Source organism: Macrobrachium rosenbergii, chromosome 32 (genome assembly GCF_040412425.1).
Source record: "Macrobrachium rosenbergii isolate ZJJX-2024 chromosome 32, ASM4041242v1, whole genome shotgun sequence".
In the NCBI taxonomy this organism is placed as follows: domain Eukaryota; kingdom Metazoa; phylum Arthropoda; class Malacostraca; order Decapoda; family Palaemonidae; genus Macrobrachium; species Macrobrachium rosenbergii.
Window position 1 is genome coordinate 365,718 of NC_089772.1, and position 23,743 is coordinate 389,460.

A 23,743-nucleotide genomic window follows, 5' to 3' on the forward strand; every position below is an offset into this window, starting at 1 on the left:
CCAAAATTTGCATGTTGTGTATATTTTGCATAACTGCACAATGAAAAGTCATTTCTGTACATCCAGATGCATAATAGTCTGCATATTTTACAGTTGAAGATGCAAGTGACTCAGTATTGTATGCTATCACCTTTGAACGCTAGTAACATATCTGTGATAGCGACTTTGTTTTGGCTGGCATGAAGAGGATATATTAAACTGTATTTGAACATAAACAGCTGACTCTTACTTACATAATTTAATAATAATGCTGGATACTTTACATCCGATGAAGAGACAAGAACATTGTTGGTTTACAATCATCTATGTATTTTCAGACCACTTACCAAACTACACCAGGTTACTTGGTACAAGTAAGACTTCTTTACCAAAATCCAGTCATGGAAGTATTCTCAAGTACAGAGCACTGAGATTCCCAGAGTTTTATCCATTGCAGAGGTATTATCTTTTCCAGTACAAACACATGCTTTTTAACTGCAAGTGACCTTCCAACTACTAGATTTGCAATTCAGTTGAAATGGTGATGGATGAAGGTCCCAGGTTGGTTTTCATTACCATCATCTACATATATAGTGAGTGGCAGGAAATGAGACAAACAGAAGAATGCTTTAGCACGGGAACAAAGAACTGAATGCACTACACCTGAGGACACTCCATGACTGGACTTTCCTTTTCAGATTATTGATTCATAGATGTAAGGTATGATATACAAAAATAGTATATGATTTATCTACATTTTCACATAAATGTAATGTCTTCATCATGGAGAATTATATGTTATCCACATGTATTTAGAAAATATTGATGAATCAAAAGCTCTTGTGTTGTCACAAGTTAACATCAACATTAACCTTAAGCATCTTTTGCAGGATTCAAGAAAAGGTTAAACTCACTTGCTAAATTCCACTAAGCAAATTCTTGACGTTTTCTTGTTGTTTACTGAGAATGAATTAAAATTTAAAATTAATTTCTAGCTTTGGAAATTTGATTTTTGTTAAGAGATTTTCGTCTTCAGAAGGCATATCTGGATGTAAGCGTCTCATTGATACAATGCTGCAGAATTTCATGTTTGCAAACTCAGTGACTTACTTTCCAGTCACTGGTTATAACATTGCATTACAGACCACTGGAACCCTTACAAGACTACTCTGGATCTCAGCATGTGGTGTTAAACCTCTTGAATTACCTGCCACAGTTATGCATTTAATCTGTGATAAATCTTGATGGGATTTTGTCCCTGCTGTGGGGACATACTTGCCCAAAGAAGGAAACTTTCTCTTATATTTTTTGAAAAATAAATATGAAACACTTTTCATTACTTGAAGCGATTATTTTTAATGATTTACAACAGCATCACCGGTTAGGCACATGTAACAAATGTAGATACAGATTTTAGGCAAGTAATGCTGTCCCTCCCTATCACAATGCCTACATAACTAAGATATCTTCACTAAACATAATTATGTAAGCATATCACATGACATTAACATCAGGCATCATGTCATTCACAATATTTTCTGTATATACACTACATCTTTTTGTGAATAAGCAATAGACGAACACAAAACAACTATACCTGAACTGCACCTTAAAAGTTTTAAATAACATTCAACAAATACAGTACCTACACGCTATACGGTACAAACGCCTCTACATAAACTTCAATGTAATTTTAACGGATACAATCTGCTATGTAAAATAAACTTCACAGGGCCATGGTAAATGACATTTTCTGATTATGCTTTGTCTTTGTCTTAAGATTTCGCCAATAGCATTATCTGAATGTTTTGGCACAGTATTTGGAACTCATGCACCGCCCAAACAACTATGCAATGATTCAAAACCCATGGACAACAATCTTCTTATTGATTTAGTGATAGGCTATACCTGTATCACATAAAGTAAAATGTTTTCATTCTTGATGAGTACAAAGGTGGGTGTCCATAACCCAATGAGGTTCGTATTTCTTTCGACACAAAATCACATTTAACAAGCATGACTTTCATGTTGAAAAGTCTTATTCCTTCTTTTAATACAGAAATGACTTACAAGCTCTCACTTGATTAAGATTATCAGTAATGCCAAAGTTAAAACTTCAAGTTTTCTAAATGTATTTTAACAATACAGTACCATCATTTTTTATGACTAGATTAAGTTACACAATGGAGCCACAAGCAGTGGAAGATAATGCTAAAAATGATAGTAGTAGTAGTAGTAGTAGTAGCAGTACCACTCAACATTAACATATATACATATACACTTAAATTAAGCTTTGTGCCAACTGAAGCCTATTTCTATCAAGTGTATCAGAGTTCCTGGGGACATCACGTTTTATTTTGCCATGTAAAACACAAAAACATTAAATAGTGGCATAATTGTTAAGTTAAATAGCCTTGTTTTGTATCTGAAGTTTGTTACAAAGATAATAGTTTCGAAAGGTCAAGTGATGCGATTTCACAATACACAAGTGAATGAAAGGAAATTCCATCAATGCTTCGCATTTAGAGATACAAGTCTAACATTTCTGTTCATGTTGTGCTGTTGGAGCAAATATTAGAATTGTACCTATGAGATGCTTTAGTAATTCAAATTTCTATCCACGATAAGAAGTCTAAGTTTTGCCCTGTTTTTTCACATAGTTCATGATACCATTCCTCCGTATTTTCCAATACAGCCAGAGCTCTGAATCAAACAAGATAAACCATATTATGGCATGAGTTTACAAGGAAAGAACAGCATTAACACATGTGGTCATCTATGAAAACACTTGCCTGCTTTCGAATTTTAAAACAGGGAGGCAAGAAGTTTCTGGCATGTCATAAGAAAGAAATGACCATACCTATTAAATGGCAATTTCATTATTTCTACACAGTACAGTACTTCTGAAGTATCTTCAATTTGTAGGAAAAATGGCAGCACCTGACAAATCTATATAACATTAATGCCAAATATAGGAGCTTCCCTGGAAATGAAAATGTCAAACTTTGCCATAAGATCTTATATTTGGGAAGTCGTCTCATAAAATGGTGAGGTTGTAGCAGCCTTTATGTATTTCTGTGGGATTGTGCGCATACATTTCGTGAAGCTAAAGGAGAAATCTGATTACATATTGTGTAAACAATATGTAATAGTGAATGTTTAGTAAGCTAAGTAAATTTATTTTCAATGATTTATCCAGATGTAGAATACATGCTTTTGTTATAGCAATAATTTGAAAAAAAATTGTGTGAATTGTAACACCACTGTAAAAAACATATTAGTATGATCTATTTTTCAATTCCCTGTGAGTTGAGACAGAAAAATGACTATGATTATTAGAAAAGTAAAAGCACCAGTACCTCCATACTTTATTTGTAGGTGACAGCGCTTCTGTATTGTGCAAAAATGGGTTTAAAAATTAATTTAGCATATCTTATGTGAAAGAAAACCACTCATGCATAGAGGGTAATGCATATCTGTTGTGCCTTACATCAAAGTGTCTTTCACGGTCAGTGACAATCAAAGAATATACAGTATATTTTCAGATAAACATTTCCAAGTGTGCAACACTGTATATTCTTCTATTACAAAGCTCCAAAAGATGAAGATCAATCTGAATATTACCTGTCATATAATCTTGTGTTTAAAAATTTAAAATAATGAGCAAGATCCATCTAAAATAAACTGCCACTCTCTCAATACTATAGTTTTTTATTAAGTGTCTATCATTATCATGAGCCTAAGATAATTAAAGTGCGAGCTCCAAGGCCTCAGCTAACAATGAGGGCTTCAAAATAAATAATCTGCAGAACATCAAATCTTTCTTTTTTATCTTCCAACAATTATAAACTAGATACAATTATAAACTAGGCCAATGCATGCTTTTATTTTGTATAATTATAAAAATGGCAACAGATAACTGATTACCAATGAACTAGAGGGTATGTTTCAGAATTTTTCTTGTATGTCACACTGCCAGAGATAATGCACTGACAACATCACATTATGGTTAGATATAAAAACTTATCTTTACAAAACATCATCTTACTCAAAAATACTGATACAACACTTAAAAAAGATGCATACACTTTATCTCACATACTGCACTGAACATCGGTAGTTTAACAGCCTTTTCAATACTGTATTGTTTCTGTACATTGTCAAGTGTTGAGAAAAACATGTTCTAGAGATCTTGACAAGTTTGTTGCCTTCTCTACATCTGTCTATTTTCCCTCTCAGTGTTCACTAGGAATTTCTTTACAAGACTGAATCAAAGGTGTCCCATGTTGAAACTTTTGCCTATTATTCTAATATATGGAATGCTCATGCAAGCATACACTTTTGAGTTACACACGCACCAGCTGCTGATAATGTTCCTGTGCACTCTTGTCCTGAAGAAGGAATTGTTCTTTCTTGTAACATCCAAAGGTAAATTAATGGTTGACCCTTATTTGAAGTAAGTGTTAGTACACGAAAAAGATTTAAGCATTTGCTTTTCTTTTGCACCATAGCAGATAAAGCTCACAGATATAAAGGAATATTCGTGCATGTATGAGTTTTTTAATAAAAGCAGGGAATTAGGCTTCCAGTTTCATAGTACTTCTATTTATGGCACTGCCTAAATATGATAGTAAGAAGTTAGATACTGTACTCAGAGACAACAGTGTCTTAAGAACTCCATACCATTAATCATTAAACAACACGATTTATTGGTATTTAGCTACCATCCCAAGAAGTTGATCATCTCATGAGAGTCATCAAGCTCCATCAAAAGTACAAACAAATCCAGAGACCAAATGTTAGAACTAACAAATTAGTGCCTCCAGAGAAATGAAACAGCTGTTTATCTATAACCCAATCACTAATTGATTAACAATAATTTCTGATGGGGCACATGAAAATCTAGTATGAAGGTGGCAACACTTCAAAATTTTTATATGAATATAATAAAGTACTTTGAGAAGCAAGCTTCTAAAGGCACGTGAATTCCTTCAACTCACCATTTCTCTTCAATAATCCACAGAAGATACAAAGAAAAGCAAGAAAAACCTATGAACACTCAAGTAAATAAACATCACATGTAACATAAAAAGCACTGTATGCTTTTCATTGGTCATAACTGCTATTACTGACCCATGAAAAAAGCAAAATAAGGAGGATGTGAGCATCTTTTCTTCTAAATACAGTGCTGTACTCACATTACAACAATAAGACAAAAGAAATACCAGAGTAACCTAAAACTGAATATTTACAATTTTAAATTCGTCTAACATGAAAGATAACAGTTCATAATTTAATGCCACAATTCTTTGCAACATTAACTTCAAGCAACTTTCTAATAATCAGATAAACAAAATAAGTTGCCATAGTAAGTGCATCGGGTTAAAAACAATGCAATAAAAAAATCTTCCATCTTATTTCATTAATTTCTAAAAACGGACTCAAAACTTTTAACAGAAAAACTGCTGTTATTCTTTAAAAACCATTTGTGCATACAAAAGAAGGGAAGAGTTTTCAGTATGTGAATATTTAGCGAACCATAAATATTAATTATCCCACCTGCTCTGCTTGGTCCTACGCTTTTACTTTAAAATCTATGACAAAATCACTTGTCTATAAATAAAATCACTTGCCATATCTGTGATAATTGTGATTCCCATTACCCCAAGTGAACCTACTTGAAAAACTAGCCCTTCATCAAAAAAGCATATCTTTTAAGTCAGAGAGAAAAATCAGAGATAAGGGCACACATATAATACACTGGGTATGGTTAAGCAGTTATAAAAGTAAAGTACTCTAAAAATGGAAACCCAATTTCCCCTTGGGAAAAAAGTGAGTTGCATTTAGTACAATGCCTCCTCACATCTTACAATCAACACATCTGTACAATGGAGTTTTGTACAGGAAACAAATGGCTATCAGAGTTCACTAGTTTTCCATATCTAACATAATATAAAAGAATATTCTTTAAGAAAATATTTTGTCTCTCTTATTCCCCACTGCTTTAAAAGCATCCACAAGCAAACATGGGCAATGCACAACTTGAGCACACTAGAAGAGAATGTCCTAGACAATATTTACAATCATATATGGCTGAAGAAACGAGGATCAAGTGCAGTGCTCCCCCTAAAGTGAGATATCAAAACTAGTTCTATATTCAATCACAAAACAGTACAGTAACATAAATGACCAAGTTTTAGTAAGAAAATAACTTTGTCACAATACAATACTTTGGATTCAGTGACACACCAACACTTACAAACCAACGTCAACTCACTTAAAGCTTGAATATGAAAATGAACCTTGAACAGACTTGCAGCATTGCATCATTCACTGAGTTCTTGGACAAGGGAAGTCAACCATGTGAAGAGTCATCAACACCTCGATGCACTGAACGATGAAGGAGAGAACGGTGCTGTCCTGACTCTTGATGTGGTGTTCTGACCCAGACAGCTGACTGTGACTCTCATCCTGAGAGAAAAAATTCTGGCTAAATTCGTGATCCTTAAGAACGAGATGTCAAATGACATGTTAAAACTGTACTGATTTATCATAACCGTTAACATATTCATGGAAGACATTCACATGTGCATAATTAGAATGAAGGTGTGATATACATATCAGTTCTTGTTAAAATCCATCAGAATAATTTTTCTTCATGCACAGACTTTCATTTAAGGGGATCGGCGGTTTCTTTTAACGACAGGTTGTTGATATATAGGGGTTTGTTAAAGGATATTGTGTGGAACTTCTGGGGAAAAATTTTTGTTCAGTGACCTTAGGTTTTGTGACGCCAGAGCATTTTTCGCCAAAAATGGCCATTTTCAAATGCATCTCCTCCTTTGCTTTTTGGTTTTAAGGGATGAGATTTGAACCACGTATAAAACACATATGGACCTTCGATACAAAGCCGATTTTGATTTTTCAATTATTTTTCGAGATATGAATTTTTTTTTTTTTTTTAATGAAATTTTCCCGAAAAATTACAGAAAAAAATTGCCAAAAATCAGAAACTCAAAATATTAAAAATCCCAGGCTTTGTTTTAATCTACCATGTTTCCCCATGTTAAATTTAAAATTTCATTTAGATTGGTCCAATACTAAGGGAGGAGATGCATTTTAAAGGCTTAAAACTTATGTTTTGAGAAACGGGCCTTCAAAGTTTTAGTTACATAAAAAAAGTAAAAGGGACTTCAAAAGACTGTGTTACAATTAATTCTATGGTTTTAATTTTTATTTTTGGGTATTAATTAATGCAAAATGATTATAAATAAGAATATTAATTGATTATTTATGTGCCTAAGACACATTCTTATAAATTTTAGGTTCCTGGTCCCCTGTCTGATCTTGCTGCAAGGTATTACTCTAGGTATCATAGTTGCCTACACTTTTTATTAGTGTCTCAAATCCATCCCTTGCCAAATGGATCCTGGGAATTACTTTACATTCACAATTAGGATTCGTGATTCAAGTAATTCATCAAGTCTTGCTTCACTTATTATGATAATTTTATTTTCAGGATCGTCTATAATATCAGCCTCCGAGCTACTGCTTTCTTTTCTAAAATATCTTTGCCCTTTGGTAGTTCTGAACAAATAAAAATTGCGTTTAGGGGTGGATGTGGCTTGTCTCTGGTCAGCAGAGATCGCTGCCTGCGCTTGTTTGATGGGCGACAGCTCTCTCTCTCTCCGTCGCTCCATTCCCCTCTATGGCACTAATTTCTTGAACTCTTTCTTCTACTTCTCGCCTGGACTTTTCCACTTGGCTTTTCGGCATTCTAGAAGCATGAAGTGAACTCTTGGACCTTTTAGGCACGGTGAAAAAACAAAAACACCGAGAAAATACAGAGTTCAGTCAAGGCTAGCGAGCATGAAAAACGTGTCCTTCTAGCTTGGAAGTTTATAGGCAACTCTCGGCCACAGTCGGTGTCATGGTATGACGTGTGCGTTGTCATGGCTAGGAATAACTAATATGGTGCCGAGTAGGATATTATTGACATTATACATTTCATTTCAAAGAAGTTTTCGTAATATATATCAAAAAACTATACCAGACTAAATCATTTGCGCTACTGGTGTTTTATGGGTATATAGTTATTGTTACATTTAGGCCATAACTAGAGAAATACGGCAAATTTTAGCATAATATTTCGTGGGACACATTCTTGAACCTATACATGGGTAGAATTTTTTCAGCAAATCGAATTTTTAAAGATTATTGGGTGTTTTTAGGCGGCATCCTTAAACTTTATAATACTATAATCCTTCCTTGCATCATTCTTACTAAGCAAGTAAAACAGTACCATACTAGGTATTGAAGTTGCATGATGATTGCTAGGAACTCTTTCAAGTACAGTACATTACTTAGTACATCAACTGCCACTGTACTTGGTGGTTAGTAAAGCCCACACCCAGAGCACACAAAAACCCCAACTTTGGCCCTTTATAACTCTGGAAATAGTCAACTAACCGGGATGAAACTCTGGCTTTACAGGTTTCCCACTAAGGTCTCCAATTGTGCCAAATTTCATCGAAATCCGTTGAGCCGTTCCGGAGATCCAGATATCGATATTTGGTATTCAGGGGATGTGGTAGGGGGTGGGTGGGTGGGTGAGGGTCCTAACATATCTGAAGAGCAACAAAGGTAAAAGATGCAGCCGTGATACTTAGTTTTTCTGAAAGCTCGTATTCTGGAGGGGTGCCTTTCAGGGTTTGTTTTTTGAAATAATGAATTTTAAAGTGACAGTGGGCCATTCAATCAGTCCCCAAAATTTAAATTTCCTGATGCTCAGGTACGGACTGCTCACAACATCACAGGCAAAAAAGTGATGAAATCACAGGAGGGGTAGTAAGGGCCAGCCACAAGAGACAGATATGAAGGGAGGTCAGGGGATACAAAGGAAGGGACAGGGCGTAGGGCTTTACTCCGCAACTTGATAAATTATGATGAAAGCAAAAAGTAGAAGTAGGAGTTTTTCTAAATCAGTATAGAAAGTGAGTGCCATTATAATAAGCATATTGAATTGGCTTAGGTTTGGATGAACCACCAGATGATGTGGAAATTAAGCAAGATCGCCTGATTCCAGTACCACCCAACACTAACCCAGCCCAGGTTCTTGTTGAACATTACTCTAGTTCCCGCAAAAGCAACAGCAACAGCAACAATCGGGATGAGTTCATAGTATTATTCTCGACGACAAAGAAAAAAGAAAAGAAAAAAAAATGTTACCTACAAAGAAGCACTGTGTTTAATGGTCGCGCACTTCTGAGTGCATACATTTGCTATATGTCTTCAAATTGTATTGCTTGAAGAAGTGCCAGTGTCTATCTCTTCAGGTATAGTTAGTGTTGTGAGTATTATAATGGCACTCGCTTTCTATGCTGGTTGCGAAAAGACTCTTACTTCTAATTTTCGCTTTCATCATAATTTATCAGGTTGTGGAGTAAAGCCCTACGGCCTACGCCCTACCCCTTCCTTTGCATCCCCTGACCTCCCTCCATATCTGCCTCTTGAGACTGGCCTTTACTACCCCTTCTGTGATTTCATCACTCTTTTGTTTGTGATATCCTTAAATGTTCAGCTATTCAGAACCTACTATCTAGCAATAAGCCAAATTCTACGCTCTGGTTCAGCAAAGTGAAATCTGTTTTCATTCTGCTCTTTTGTGTTTTCTTTGATATCTTTCTAATTTCTGGTTACAGTTATCAGTATGTTGTCTGCTTTCAGTTCTATGCTTATTTAATAATTGTACTTGTATGTCTGCACATTTTCTTTATATTGCATATTATCACTTTTAGCAGAGTATATTTATTTACAGCAGTTTATATATATGTGGTGTGGCACAGCAATATGTTCCCACTGTGAAGCCTAATTAACTTTTTTTTTTACCTTTGGTCCCCCTTGATTTGGGATCACCTTGACATGGTGAGGGGGTTCTTGAACCCCAGGAATAAGTTCCCGGGTTTGAGTCCAAGAGTCCCATATACCATTATATATTTCCTTGAATTAATTTTTGTGGAATTTTCTGCTTTTGCTAAAATTTATTGACCTGATAAACAGGAGAAGATAACATAGCAGGGATTGGGTTTATATCCAAAGCTAAATAGCTCAAGGACCATCAGAACTATTCTTTAGGGCTGGACCACTATTCTCAGGGGTCTGGTTCTAGGGATAGGACTCTCGGCATTCTATCAGGTTTGCCCATGATATGATTAGGATGGGGTGATTGTACTCTGGTAATACTCTCAGTCCTAGCAAGCGGGCTTGGCTTACACTTGGGCCACTCTAATCATGTTACGCCATCCGCTGTGGGGTAGGGTAGGGGGCAGGCATTTGGGGGTCGGTTCTCACTTGTGCCATTGGTGGAAGAACAAACTCCATGAAAGGCTGATGATATCTTTTTAAGGTTTTTTATTTATTTTTTATTCATTTTGTTAATACTTAAATCTTTATGAATAGTAGTTGCAAGTACCCCTGGGCCCTTGGATGATACAGACTCGGCACAGTTAACGACCGCTGAAACCTCCTCTAACATCCTTTGTCTAGAAAAATCTAAAAAATTTTTAGTGTAATTACACTGGGACCATATGCTTCAGTACAGAGCAAAAAAAAAAAAAAAAAAAAAAAATGTGTGTTGACTTGACTCAACCTTGACACTCTTTGGGAGTGGAAAGTGGTCAAGGTTTCTAACCTTATAAACTGACCAAAAAATATCAGCACTCAAGTTGGAAAACTATTTATTGAGCAGACACTCTACGACTGAAATGCAGTTTAGACAAATAAAAGAAAAGACATGGCTTATAGAAGCCACAACAAAAAGTCAGTCTGAAAATTATTTAATAAAAAATATACTAGATAACATAAATGTAAAAATAAAAAACATGATACTATGAACAATATTCAGGGTACCATTGTACTTCCTGAGAATAATAATGAACCAGTTGAAAAGAAAATACTACTAGACTCACTTAAAAAGAGATACCCAAAAAGTACAGGATTGTGAACTACCTGTATATGATCTGCCAAGTAAACAGATTAATAAACAAATATTAAAAATTGCAAAAATAAAATTTGAAGGTCAAGATCTACCTCAGAAAATAAAAATTTTAGGCCAAACCACAGAAGTCAGACCATACGTCCCAAACCCACTAGTGTAAAAACTGTAGTGAATATGGACACACGAAAAAATATTATCGAAATGAACCTGTGTGCACGTATTGTGGATCTGAAGAACATGCCACACAATGGAAGTGCAGCGAACCAAAGTGTATAAACTGTGCAAGATCCAAAGAATGTATATACTATATATACAATACAGAGTTAAAAATATTACAAGAAAGAACTGGAATGTCTGTAAAAGAAGCTAAATTAGAATTGAAAGTGAAGGAATTCAAGATCCGTCTAAGAAATGTACATATTCTTCAAAAACAAGAACCACTAATGAAACAAAAATGCATACAAATAGAAATAACGCAGCACACCAAGAAATTAATGCTTTAGAAATAAAAAAACTAAAATGGTAAAGAATAAAGAATTAGCCAATTCTTTTGAAATATTAATGCAAAAAGGAACACAGGAGGATGCTACTACATAAGTAACAGAAGAGGGTTGTGATGGACTGGAAATAAAAGATAAAAAAAGGCCTTTGGAGAGAACACCACCCAAAATGAAGAAACCATTATTAGAGAAACATCGGTCAAACCAAAGATAAAGGATATGAAAAAGAAGAAAACCAAATGGAAGCTAAGAATATACCTTTATCTCCTAAAATAAATAGTAAAACCTATGAAGGCAGATATCCAAAACAGTGAGGAAGTAAAAGATAACAATGATTATGTCAAGGGAGAAGAGATTACTCCATCTCCAGTGATTGGCACAAGAACAAAATTGAAAAAGAAATATACATGATAATACATGTGGATGCAATGATTGTTTCATTGAATTATGTAGTAATAACAAAAGGCATAACAAAAGATGGTTTAACAAACAAGAAATTTTATGAAATATAGAAAAAAAAAACCATGGATTTGAGAACCCATGAAAACGGTTGCATGTGCATTGAGCACTTAGTATATTATAAATTAGAAAAATGAATGTCGTGAGTAAATTATTAAGAAAAAATTCAAGTTGATAATACAAATAGAGAAGTAAAATTCGACTGCTATAACATAATATTTTCAATAACTATATTTCTGGATCGGGGTCCCGTGTCACTCGGTGAAATAGTCCATTCAGCACTTATTTCTAGGTAATTCTGTTGCTAGATACCAGAGAAAGCTAAATGAAATGCTGGAGTTACTACCCCCAGAGCGAGCTCCACTAGATGGAGTCATGTATGGAAAAGGGTGAACTACAAAAACACGGAACCTTATCCTATAGAGATTCCCAATGTCAAAAGTCCCAAAGAGAGAGTGCCGATACAAGCCCATGCACTACTCGCGGACTGTATACAAGGCAACACTAGTCTCATTCCATTTTTAGCACGTTTTTCGTTCACACGTAATTTCGTTGTGATCCTTATTTTGTGCTCTATTTTGGATTTTTTATGGCATCCTCGCAAGGTTCTTCTTCAATTACTTGAGTACCAGTGTTTTATTTTTTTTTAGGCAATTGAGGCTCCTTATTTTCCTTTAGTTTAATAATTAAAGGGATTTATAACGCCCGTCTCGATCTCCTCTCACGTCATCTCTTGACCTCTCTTGGTCTTGGGTCGGCATGTTTGTTTTGTGTTTTTTATTTGTATCCCTTTTTATTTGGGATATTTTACCATTAATGATCCCTAACTTTAGTGGGTTTGATTAATTTTATGTTTGTTCTGTACCCATTTACTACGAAGTGCTGTTTAGCGTTTAGGCTACGAGCTTCCCCCCCATTCGCTTTTATCATGGCCATTACATTTTTTATTACGCTGATGTTTATTTAGGCCCTCGAGGCTACCCACTTGGGCCCATTCTTTTATCATGGCTTCGAGAAGTGATGTTTGAGCGTTTAGGCTACCTTAGCTTCCCCCCCATTCGATCCTTCATTTTGAAATGTTGTTATTATCATGGCCCATTAAGCTATTATGCTTTATTTTTGTCACTCACTTCTCTTAGCCTTTGGGGATCTTATTTTCATTGGTACTAATAGGGTTTTTACTTTGTTTTTATTTTTGTTTATTTTGTGAATTTTGTGTTCCCTTCCTGGTCAAGTGCTGTCTTGCTGTTTAGGCTACGTGGTTTTCCTCGGGCCTATTCGCTTCTTATTTTGGCTTTATTTTGCCTTGTTTTAGACTCACTTCTCTAAGTGTATGGGAACATGATTTTCATTGTTACATTTAATTTTTGACCTTGTGCTTGGATGCTTTTGAATTTTGTTAATTTTGGGATACTTTCTTTTAACTGGAGATCGGTCATGTCCCTTCACGTCCATGTTGTGTTGGGCCTGCCTATCCTCCTACATGTACCTTATAGACAATTTTTGTTTTATTATGATTTTCTTTTGAGTTATTGGTTAGCCTTTACCCCTCTCCTAGGCTTCCTTCCTTTACATCGCCTCAGTTAGGTTAGCCTAGGGGTTGGCTGTAACACTTTTTCCCTTCGGGGAAAAATTCGTTAAGGAGGGGACGATCTCGATCTGTACGTATGAGTTTCATGTCGGTGATCTCGTTCTGTACATGTGTGTTTTATGTCTGGTGCTTCCCTTTGTTTGGTTTTGGCTTGGATATATTGCCTACGTCCACCCTCTCCCTGTTTCGGCTTTTCACTTAGGCTAATGTTCCTAATAAGTTAAGCTGGAATAGCGAGGGTTTACCTGCGTAGCCTGTCCTAGTTCAATCCTTCTTTGGGTTGCTTACCAGTGGTGACCGGGAGTGCTCTCCCCACTCCTGTTCACACTTCTTTTACCGACTATATATATATTATTTTGTGGTATCGAGAGTCCCCTTCTCTCCCTTTTATCCTTTGCTCTCTCTCTCCCCTTGGTTTGTTTTCAAGGTTTGTTAACTTTCCAAGGCTTGAGAGCAATTATCCTTATTTTATGTTGTAACCTAAATCCCCTCCTCTGCATTGATTGATTGTCCTCGGTGTGTCTGAGTTGGCACTCCACCTGGACCTGGAGGTGACCAGGAGTGCTCTCCCCACTCCTGTTCACAATCCTTTTATCTTTCATTGCTCCCCTGGCTGTAGAGGTTTTGCCCTTCCTCTCCTTTTCTCTCGCTCTTGTCGGTGCAACACAGCTTACATAGCGAGGGGATCTATGAGAATCTCTGGGCGCCCGGGGAGTGCTGTCCCACCCCTGGTCGCTGCTTTGGGTTATCAACCTCCTGGCCTATCCTTCCCCCTTCCTTTTACGTCGACTATTTCCCTTCGTGGTGCTTCCTACATGTTCGCACCTCACTGTTGGGATCTCATACGAGGCCAGTTAGCGTTCTCCACCTAACTGTCTTCTGCTTTATTTACTTTCAGCGTTCCCCCTCCTTTTTGCTACTACCTGTTCGGTGTTTCGTTATCTTGTTGGGCGCTCTCCTTGCTTACTGCTACGGCGGTTTTAGTGTTTAGCGGTCGGCGTTTATTCCCCCACCACTATCACTAAAGTTCAGGATATCCTCCTCCGGGGTTTTCCTCTCTTGGCTCGAGTCGCCCACTTCGAACAGTTCATAACCTTCCCACATTTTGTTCAAACATGATCGCTTCGGAATGTTCCGTTGACTCTGTTTTTATGTCTATGAGTTTTGTCCTGTTAGCCCGGTTTTCTCTCGGTTTTCTCCGGGGTTTTCCTGGTCTGACTAGGCTAGTGGCTGCTCTGGTACTCTGCTCCGGCATCCGTTCCAGCATGCCCTTTTCTCATACGTTTTCGGCTGGTTTTGTCAAGTGCAGGAATGCTCCGCTATCCTGCAACAAACCAGCGTCACGGAGTCTATAGCTCCCATTCCGGTCTGCGCAGTCTGTTTTGGATTTATAGTTTGGCACGGAAGGTTATGAAGTACGCTATGCTCTCCCGAGCAGACTGCTTGATGAACCCGTAGGTTTTATATATACCTGTCGGTTTCGTCTCCGCCAAACTCCGCCTCATGTGACTTATTCTTGACTCGGAAGGTTGTAAAATGCGCTATGCTCTCTCCGAGCAGGCTACTTGATGAATCCGTGGGGTTTTATTTACACCAGTCGGTTTTATCTCCGCCAAACGCCGCCTCCTTTGGCTTATTATTAGTTGTTTGGCACCCGGCAGATTCGTTGTGCGCTATGCTCTCCCGAGCAGGCTACCTGATGAATCCGTGGTTTCATATACACCTGTCGGTTTTGCCTCCGTCAAGCTCCACCCTCATGTGGCTTATTAATAGTCGCTCTTTCGGCGATAAATCGGTAGGTTTCACATATACGCCTATCGATTTCACTCCGCCAAACTCCATCTCCGGGCGGGAGTTTCGTTAATTCGGTAGGTTTCATATACACCTATCGGTTCTCCGCCTCTTGTGGCTTATTAATAGTTAATCTTTCGGTGTTTGGGCCCTCTCCGGCGAGATTCTCGGTGGATCGGTAGGTTTCATATATGCCTATCGATGTCCTCCGCCAACTCTCCGTTTCCGGCGAGATTCTCGGTAAATTGGTAGGTTTCATATACACCTATCGGTTTCCTTCGCCAAACTCCGTCTTATATAACTTATTAATAGTTGTTCCTCCGGTGTCTGGGGTCCTAATTTTTCCTCCTCCTGGAGGCCGGCCACAGAAGTCTCAACTCTTAGCTTCAAGTTAATTGTTTACGGAGAGTTTTCTGAAGACGTTGCGGCCTTCTGTCTCGTTCTCGGACCTGTGAACATCGTCCCGGAGCGATAAGTAGGTGTGGGAATAATTGAGGCAAACCTTTCCGCTTAGCTCGGAATTAGGTGAGGCAAACTTTTCCTTTAGGGATTCGTTGGCTTCTCATCCCTTTTCGACGGTTCCTGGTCTACCGTCCCAAGGTAAAGTCAGTAAAAAAAAAAAAAGACAAAAAACCCTTTTTTAAAACCAAGAAGACCCGCTCCGGGGCCCCCTCGAGGACGTCTCGGATCTCTAATCCGGTGCCATCTACGAGTTTGGCCTCGTCTTCTGGAAAGGACACAGCCCAAGCAAAGCAAGGCGGTTACCCCCATCCTTCCTTTGTTGAAAACTCTTTTTACGGGTCTCATATAAGGAGCTCGATTTGAGGGTCATTGTCAACCTCTTAAACTAACTATCTACCTCATGGTCCATGCCTTCCCTTTCCCAGGAGCTTAAATTCCAAGAGATTAATCTCAAGACTCATTGTCAATGGATCACCTGTTAAGTCCTGCTCCGTTCGGGAATTCTATCGTTCGGACACCTCCACCTCTTTTCCCCTCCAGTCTGGGGAATCTTGGCGTCTTCCCTTCATGCTTCCCAGCATGAAGGCACCTTCCTGTCGGGGGTGTGGGCACACGGAGGTTGGTGGAAGGGCATTTCTTCCCTTCCGGTCTGGTATCCTCTTATCCGGGTTTTACCAGGCTGCCAGAACGGGCATGGCATCTGTCTGGCAGGATCCATAAGTGAGCCCTCAGCTAGGGGCTGGACACATCGTCTCCCTGAGAACTCTAACGGAGTGGCAGACGGAGAATTCCAAGTTCACGTCAGGTGTGGGGTCTTACCGTGCTCTCTTTGAGAAGCCCTGTTTCTTACCCCTTGTGCTCCGAATGTAGCCCCTCTTTTCAACAGGCTTGTTTTGAAAATGTATCGCTGAGGCATTTCCGGGAGACAGATATCACAGATACATTCACAGTGAATCTTCTAACCCCGGACTACGCTTCTAATTTATTCAGCGTACAGCTCCTAAGCTTCGGAGTCAATTTTCGGAAGCTGAAACAGGGTTGTAAGTCAGGCTTGCCCGTTCCGCCTTGAGCTGAAAATCTTATGAACAGTTTCACCTGGAGAATTAATCTTTTCCCCAGGTGGGCGTTGTTCGCCCCGTCTGGGGCTACTAATGTTACCCAGAGCCTCCGTTCTCATGGGTGTCTACCCTACGAGCAGAAACGGTCTGATCTTGCCAAGGACCTGTCCCAAGTCCGGCAAGAAGTTCATGTAGTTCAAGAGCCCCCTGCTCAGGCGGTGGTGCAGGCTCTTCAGGTCTCTGCCCTAGACAGCCGTCAGCTCTCACTCCCAGCCTCCACCTCGATGTGTGCGGGTTCAGCCAACACATCAGCCCCTTGTAACACCCCCGTGTGTCTCTGCCTCCCCCACGTGCCTCCGCCGGAGTTTTCTTTGCTTCATATGAAAACCTTAGGAAAGAATTTTCACTAGACATTTGGCCAGAGGCTCTGACCCTCAGGGGTTATCATAGGAGCAGGGATGCATCCTACTCCTCTCCGAGAAATTGGGAAGGCATTCGCTTCACGGGAGGCAATCAAGCCTCCTCCCTGTAGTATTTCTCATATGGGGAGGCTGTACCGTTTCCAGGGCCACTGGAACTTCAGTTCCTGGGCCCAGAGTATAGTTATCAGGGCCCGGGTGGAGCTGGACTGTTGTTCCCCCCAATCAGGTTCAATCAGCCTCCGGCCAGAGTTCTGGGGTCTTTGTGAATGGCCTGTCAGGCTTTTCAGTCTGCCAAGGAAGTTTTCCTGAAATCAGTTAAGGGATCCTACTCTACTGCAGTATGGTTCTGCAGTTAAGTAACTAGCACTCTTCACATAGTTTTCGAAGCTACAGTATCGATGCGGCTCACATTGGCCTCGAGGAAAGTGTTTTGTTGGAACCAGACTCACAGGCTCTTAACTTTCATCCCTAAGGTCTGTGTTCGTCTAAGAACAGTACTCCGTCCACATTCGGTTTCCTGGTCTTTGAGTAATGTATCGGAGTTAGCTTCCGGTAACAACAATCATCTTGTTCTTACCTTTCCTTGTTAAGGAAGTCCCAAAATTTTTAATCAGCTTAGCTTCTAGTGTTAGTTTTCCTGTACTGTCTGCCCTGTCTGTTCTGCAAAACCAATCATTTTGGTTTCCCCTCATCAGGGGTAGTGTTGTGAATTCCTCACCCTAACTTTCTATCTACAATTGAAGGTCCTCATTTTCGGTGGTCACCTTGGAAAGTACTCCTTTTACTAGGTCTGTTTCTGTGTCCAGTTTCCTCCTTGCAGGCTTTTTAGACAGGACCTCGCAATTCTGTCAGGTCCTCTCCTTTTAAAAAAAAAGGGGGCACTGTCATTGGGTCTGCTATTAGGCAGGAAGTATTTTCTTAATACAAGCCTATTCAGGTGCTGTTCTAAGCTCATGATCTTAGACGGTGACCACTTACATTATTTTCATTACATGAACTTAGAGGACCTTACTAATGTTCAGGGTGGAATTCTCCTAGTTTTCAACGTTTCTATTTAAGTCTTTAATAGCATAAGAATGATGTTTATTTCTCTGTTATTATTTCACCGGGTGACACGGGACCCCATCCAGAAAAGGGATTTTGACAAAGGAAAAATCTATTTCTGGAGAGGCCCAGTTTTAAAAAAGACCCACCCTGTTTTTCATTCTCTCCTCCCTTGATAAACTTCATTCTAGTGAGGTGGGTGCTAACATGGAATGCGACTAGTGTTGCCTTGTATACAGTCCAGAAGTGCATGGGCTTGTTCTACCTCTCTCGTTGGGACTTTTGACATTGGGAATCTCTATGGATAAGGTTCCGTGTTTTTGTAGTTCACCCTTTTCCATACACGACTCCATCTAGTGGAATCTCTATAGGATAAGGTTCCGTGTTTTTGTAGTTCACCCTTTTCCATACACGACTCCATCTAGTGGAGCTCGCTCTGGGGGTAGTAACTCAGCATTTCATTTAGCTTTCTCTGGTATCTAGCAACGGAATTACCTAGAAATAAGTGCTGAATGGACTATTTCACCGGGTCACAAGGGCCCCTCTCCAGAAATAGATTTTTCCTTTGTCAAAATCCTTTTATACAATGGAACGTAAATGGTCTGCAGACCAGATTATACCTAGGAGAAATACAAAGATTAAAAAGAATACGAACCAATGATAATATATTTACGTGTCAACAAAACAATATCGAACCAATGATAATATATTTACGTGTCAACAAAACAATATCAACAATAGGTAAATACTGTATACCTTGGCATCTAGAGAGGAAGATGGAAATTTAGGTACTGCAATATATGCACATAAAGTATGTTTACAATACCTGTAAACTTTACTGATATGAATAAAAAACGATAATCATGTAATATATAATTTATACAACCAACCTAATAAAAATTACAACTTTGACAAACTTAAAGACTTACTTAATGTCAAGGAACCTTCATTAATAGTAGGTAGGTGATTTTAATGCTCACAACCCAATGTGGGACTGTAATTGTACAGACTCAAATAGAGCAGGAAGTAAAATAGAAGAATTCATAGATTCATGTGGCATGTGCTGTATAAATGATAATGAAATCAGCAAATATTTTTCTAAAACACATGGAACATTTTCTCAATCGCTTTACTCTATGTCCAACAAACGTAGTAGACAGATAGACTGGAATACAGTTGACGACTTGCATACAAGTGATCATTTCCCAATATTAATTTCATTATTACAAAGTAATCCCACCAAACATGTCCTCAGTATAACATTTATAAAGCAGATTGGGGCAATATGAATTCCACACTAGGAATATCCCACCATTTGAATATTTAAAAGACCATAATGAAACTAATAAATTTCTTGTTGATTTCATTAAAAATGCTGCTGATAAAGCAATACCAAAATCAAAATCTCATCAACAAAACACAAAGTCCATGGTGGTCTGAAAAACTAACAGAATTAATAAAAATAAAACACCAAATTGGAAGAGAATAGATAATTTGAATATAAGGTTCAGTAAAATAAACAAAACATTACCGATATTAGAAGGAGCATTCAAAAAATGACTATAATATTATTAGAAATTGATACACTAAAACCTCTATATAACAAAATATCAGCAAAATTTAAACGAGACGTAATTCACGGAAGAATCATTTCATGTAGGAAATATGTATCAGAGCTCTCTAATAATACTCCCATACAAAAAATATTGGAAAAATTCAGGAAAATAAATGGTACCCATGTTCAACCACCTAGACATACCATAAGAAAAGATGGGAATAGAATACTTGATCCAAAAGAAATAAGTAATGTAATTGGAGAAAATTTAGCAAAAGTAGTGACCAAAATTTAGATGAGCATTTCCATAGAAAGAAGAATAGTACAGTATAGGATTAATAACAATAAATTCTGAAACAATATAAGATATATATTATAATAGAAAATTTAATATGGAAGAGTTGGAATTTGCTCTGCTGAACAGCAATAAATCTGCCCCTGGAGGTGACGATATTTGTTTTGAAATGATCTGCCATTTAGCACCTTTGGCAAAGTCATACTCATTAGAGTTTTATAAAGACTTATGGCTTTGAAATTTATTTCCTGATGAATGGCATAAAGCTATAATAATTCCTATCGCCAAACCTGGAAAAGATCCCAGTAATGTAAACAATTACAGACGTACTTCTTTAACAAGTTGTTTATGCAAATTACTAAAGAGAATGGTAAATGCTTAACTAACATGGCACTTTTGAGAAAATAAAATTTGGACTCCCACTCAATTTGGGTCACAATGTAACAGATCTACACTGGATTCTCTTTCTAACTTGGAAGACCACATACAAAGAGGATTTAAACAAAAACAAATTACTATATCCATCTTTTTTGACATTGAAAAGGCATATGACACTACATGGAGATATGCAATATTAAAAAGGTTACATAAAAACAGCATCCATGGACACTTACCCAGGTTTATCCAAAACTTTCTGACAAATCGCACTTTTCCAGTGAGAACTGATGATGTATTGTCAAGTACATTTCCACTAGAAATGGTGTCCCACAAGGAAGTGTCCTTGGTGGCACACCGTTTACTTTAGCAATAAGTGATATCAGTAATAATCTTCCAATCTGAATTAAAAGTAATTTGTATATTATTCAGCATCTCGCATAAAACATGCAGAGCGAACCATAAATAAAACCATTATAAAATAGATGAATGGGCCTCATCTGTAGGCTTTAAATTTTCTATACAAAAGACTCAAGCTGTAATGTTTCATTTCATAAAAATAAAAAGTGGAGAAAAGGTGAAGAAATAAATTTAAAAATCAGAAATCATTCCACACCAATTGGCCAAACAGCAAAATTTTTGGGATTAGTATTTGATACTGACTTGAACTGGAAAGCCCACATAACATAAGTGAAATCAAAATGTAAAAGAGCATTAATCCTAATGAAAAAACTATCGAACAATACTTGGAGAGCCGACAGACATACCCTTACTGTACTGTATAAAGCAACAGTGCTGTCTGTCATTGACTACGGAAGCGAAATATATGGCTCAGTATCAGAAACAACGCTGAAAATGTTAGACCCAGTTCATAATGAAGGCCTAAGAATATGTTCAGGAGCTTTTCGATCATCACCAAAGTCTTCTTTACAAGTTGAACGTGATGAACTACCTCTCACTCTTCCATAGAGAGCTACAGTAGTAACAATGAAGAGTGCTCTGAGAATTCAGACGAATGATTCTCCAACCAAAAAATTATTTGGATTAAGAGATGTCTTTATAAACAATCATCCACCTCCTTTCCTAAATAGAGCTAGAAGATTTTTTGAGTTGCTAAATAAAAATATGCAGTTACCTTTAATAGTAAAATTACCCCCTCCTTGGACAATGAGAATTTGTACACACTAAATATTTATCAGAAAGTTATTCATATACCCCAGAACACCATAGACAACATACAGTAGAACATATAATCTGAAAAGGTCCACATTCACAATATACTCCGACGGATCCAAGTCACAATACGGAGTGGGACATGCTGCAGTATCCCCAGACAAAACACATCAGTTCTCTCTACCAGATAATGCCTCAGTATTTACAGCTGAGTTATGTGCAATAGCATCAGCCATAAAAATAATTAAAGACGCCTCATTTAATAATTTTGTAATTTATAGCGACTCCATAAGCCACTCAAAGCTATAATAAAAAAAAATATTGTACAACAAATGAAGTTTTCACTCCTTAAATTACATAATAATGGAAAAAATATTGAAATAAATTGGATCCCTGCCCATGTAGGGATTAAAGGGAATGAAGAGGCTGATAAAGCAGCTAAAGAAGCATTCCACATGACAAGAGCAAATGTAAACATCCCTATTAATGACTATATAAGATATATAAAAACAATCATTGTAAGTAAATGGCAAAATACATGGAATGAAGAACCTGAAAGTAATAAATTAAAACAGATAAAATCCAGTGTTGGAAAATGGAATTCATCATATCAGAGTGAAAGACACGCAAGTAATTCTGATGTGTCTTTGAATATGCCATACTCGTTTGACACAAGGACACAATGAACAGGCCATGTGGCCCTCCTCCCAAATGCCCTGATTGCAAAGTGTTGATAACAGTCAAGCATGTACTGTGTGAATGTTCAAAATATGACCTGCAGCGATTATCAAATTTTGGAAATAGATCAACAAAAGAAATTTGTTGGAATCTTCAACATTTTCAGTAATACCCATTTTAATGTTCATGATGAGCTGTGATTTAACTGATAAAATATAAAAAGTAAATAATAGAAATACAAAACCCCTTAGGTATCTAATGAATTTTAAAACTACTAAATTTTAAAATGTTATTTAGTTTGTTTTGAATTTTAATATACCTTTTTAATGAGTATACAAGGAAACATGAGTATAAATGTATTTATTGCGTGAGTGTGTACCACTATGAGAGCGCATGGCTTTGTGCAGCTTTTAGTTTCATTTTCATTCAATCAAAACTGAGCGAGTGACCTATTTGGTCCCAGTGTGAGGCTTCTAGCCTGGACCTGTCATTTCATCCAAATCCTTCAGGCCAGCCCTGTGAGAGCTGATAGTCAGCTCAGTGGTCTGGTTAAACTGTTTTGACATTAATTAATTAATTACCTTTGATGTATACAGAAATGTCACACCTTACTTTAATATACATTTAATGAGCAGTTCTTTGAATCAAATCCCATATGCATCAAGATTTCTTTATTTGGGTATTTGTTAATTAAAACGTGACGGAATAATAACAGCCTGCTTGAAGCACATGCTAAGATACAGCTCCTAATGCAGATAAAAAGCAAACTGATTCTATCCTGTGTTCGTTTCATCTGATCTCAGAGGTTTCTTGGGAAACTGTCTTCCTTTCATCTCTGAAATAAGAGTTTTGAAGAACTCTGGCCTGCCCGATAGTATTATACCACTTTGTAGCCTCTTATTCCTCAATGATCTCAACTGAATGGTGGGCAGACATCTCAAACCATTTTCTCCCCAGTTGGGTATCAGACAACATCAGTGTGAAAAAGCTTAAGCACTGGAGCTAGGTCATCAATAAAGAACTCCAAGAGGCAGAAACATGCTGTAACAAAGGTGAGAAGGAAGCACCCACAGGCGATGTTCTTCCACCATTTTGTGTGATACAGGTTGGGTAAAGGTGATTATAATAATTTAATAAATGCATACTTTTTGTGGCGCAGTGTGCCCAACAGGCCTAAAAATCACTATTTTACCAACAGGCCTAAAAACACTATTTTACTGTTTCTTCTCATTTGTGGCAATATCTGAACGAAGGTAGGTAAGAAGCTTCAAAATGCCCTGAAGAGTGAATGAGGGTATTTGTAACTTTTCAGAATATGTTCCCAAGCTGTGGTGTATCTTATATACTGGTACACCTTATATGCTG

General features: G+C 37.6%; 1 protein-coding gene across 4 annotated transcripts in view; it reads right to left on the reverse strand.

Moving 5' to 3' along the window:
• Nucleotides 1-223: 223 nt before the first annotated feature.
• Nucleotides 224-23,743, reverse strand: part of LOC136855600 (intermembrane lipid transfer protein VPS13A-like) — a 315,401-nt gene continuing 291,881 nt past the window's right edge. For all 4 annotated transcript variants that reach the window (XM_067132695.1, XM_067132694.1, XM_067132693.1 and 1 more), the window contains one exon: nucleotides 224-6,450. In XM_067132695.1, the coding sequence (XP_066988796.1) occupies nucleotides 6,310-6,450 (141 nt within the window). In that variant the 3' untranslated portion in view covers nucleotides 224-6,309. The remainder of the gene's footprint in view (nucleotides 6,451-23,743) is intronic.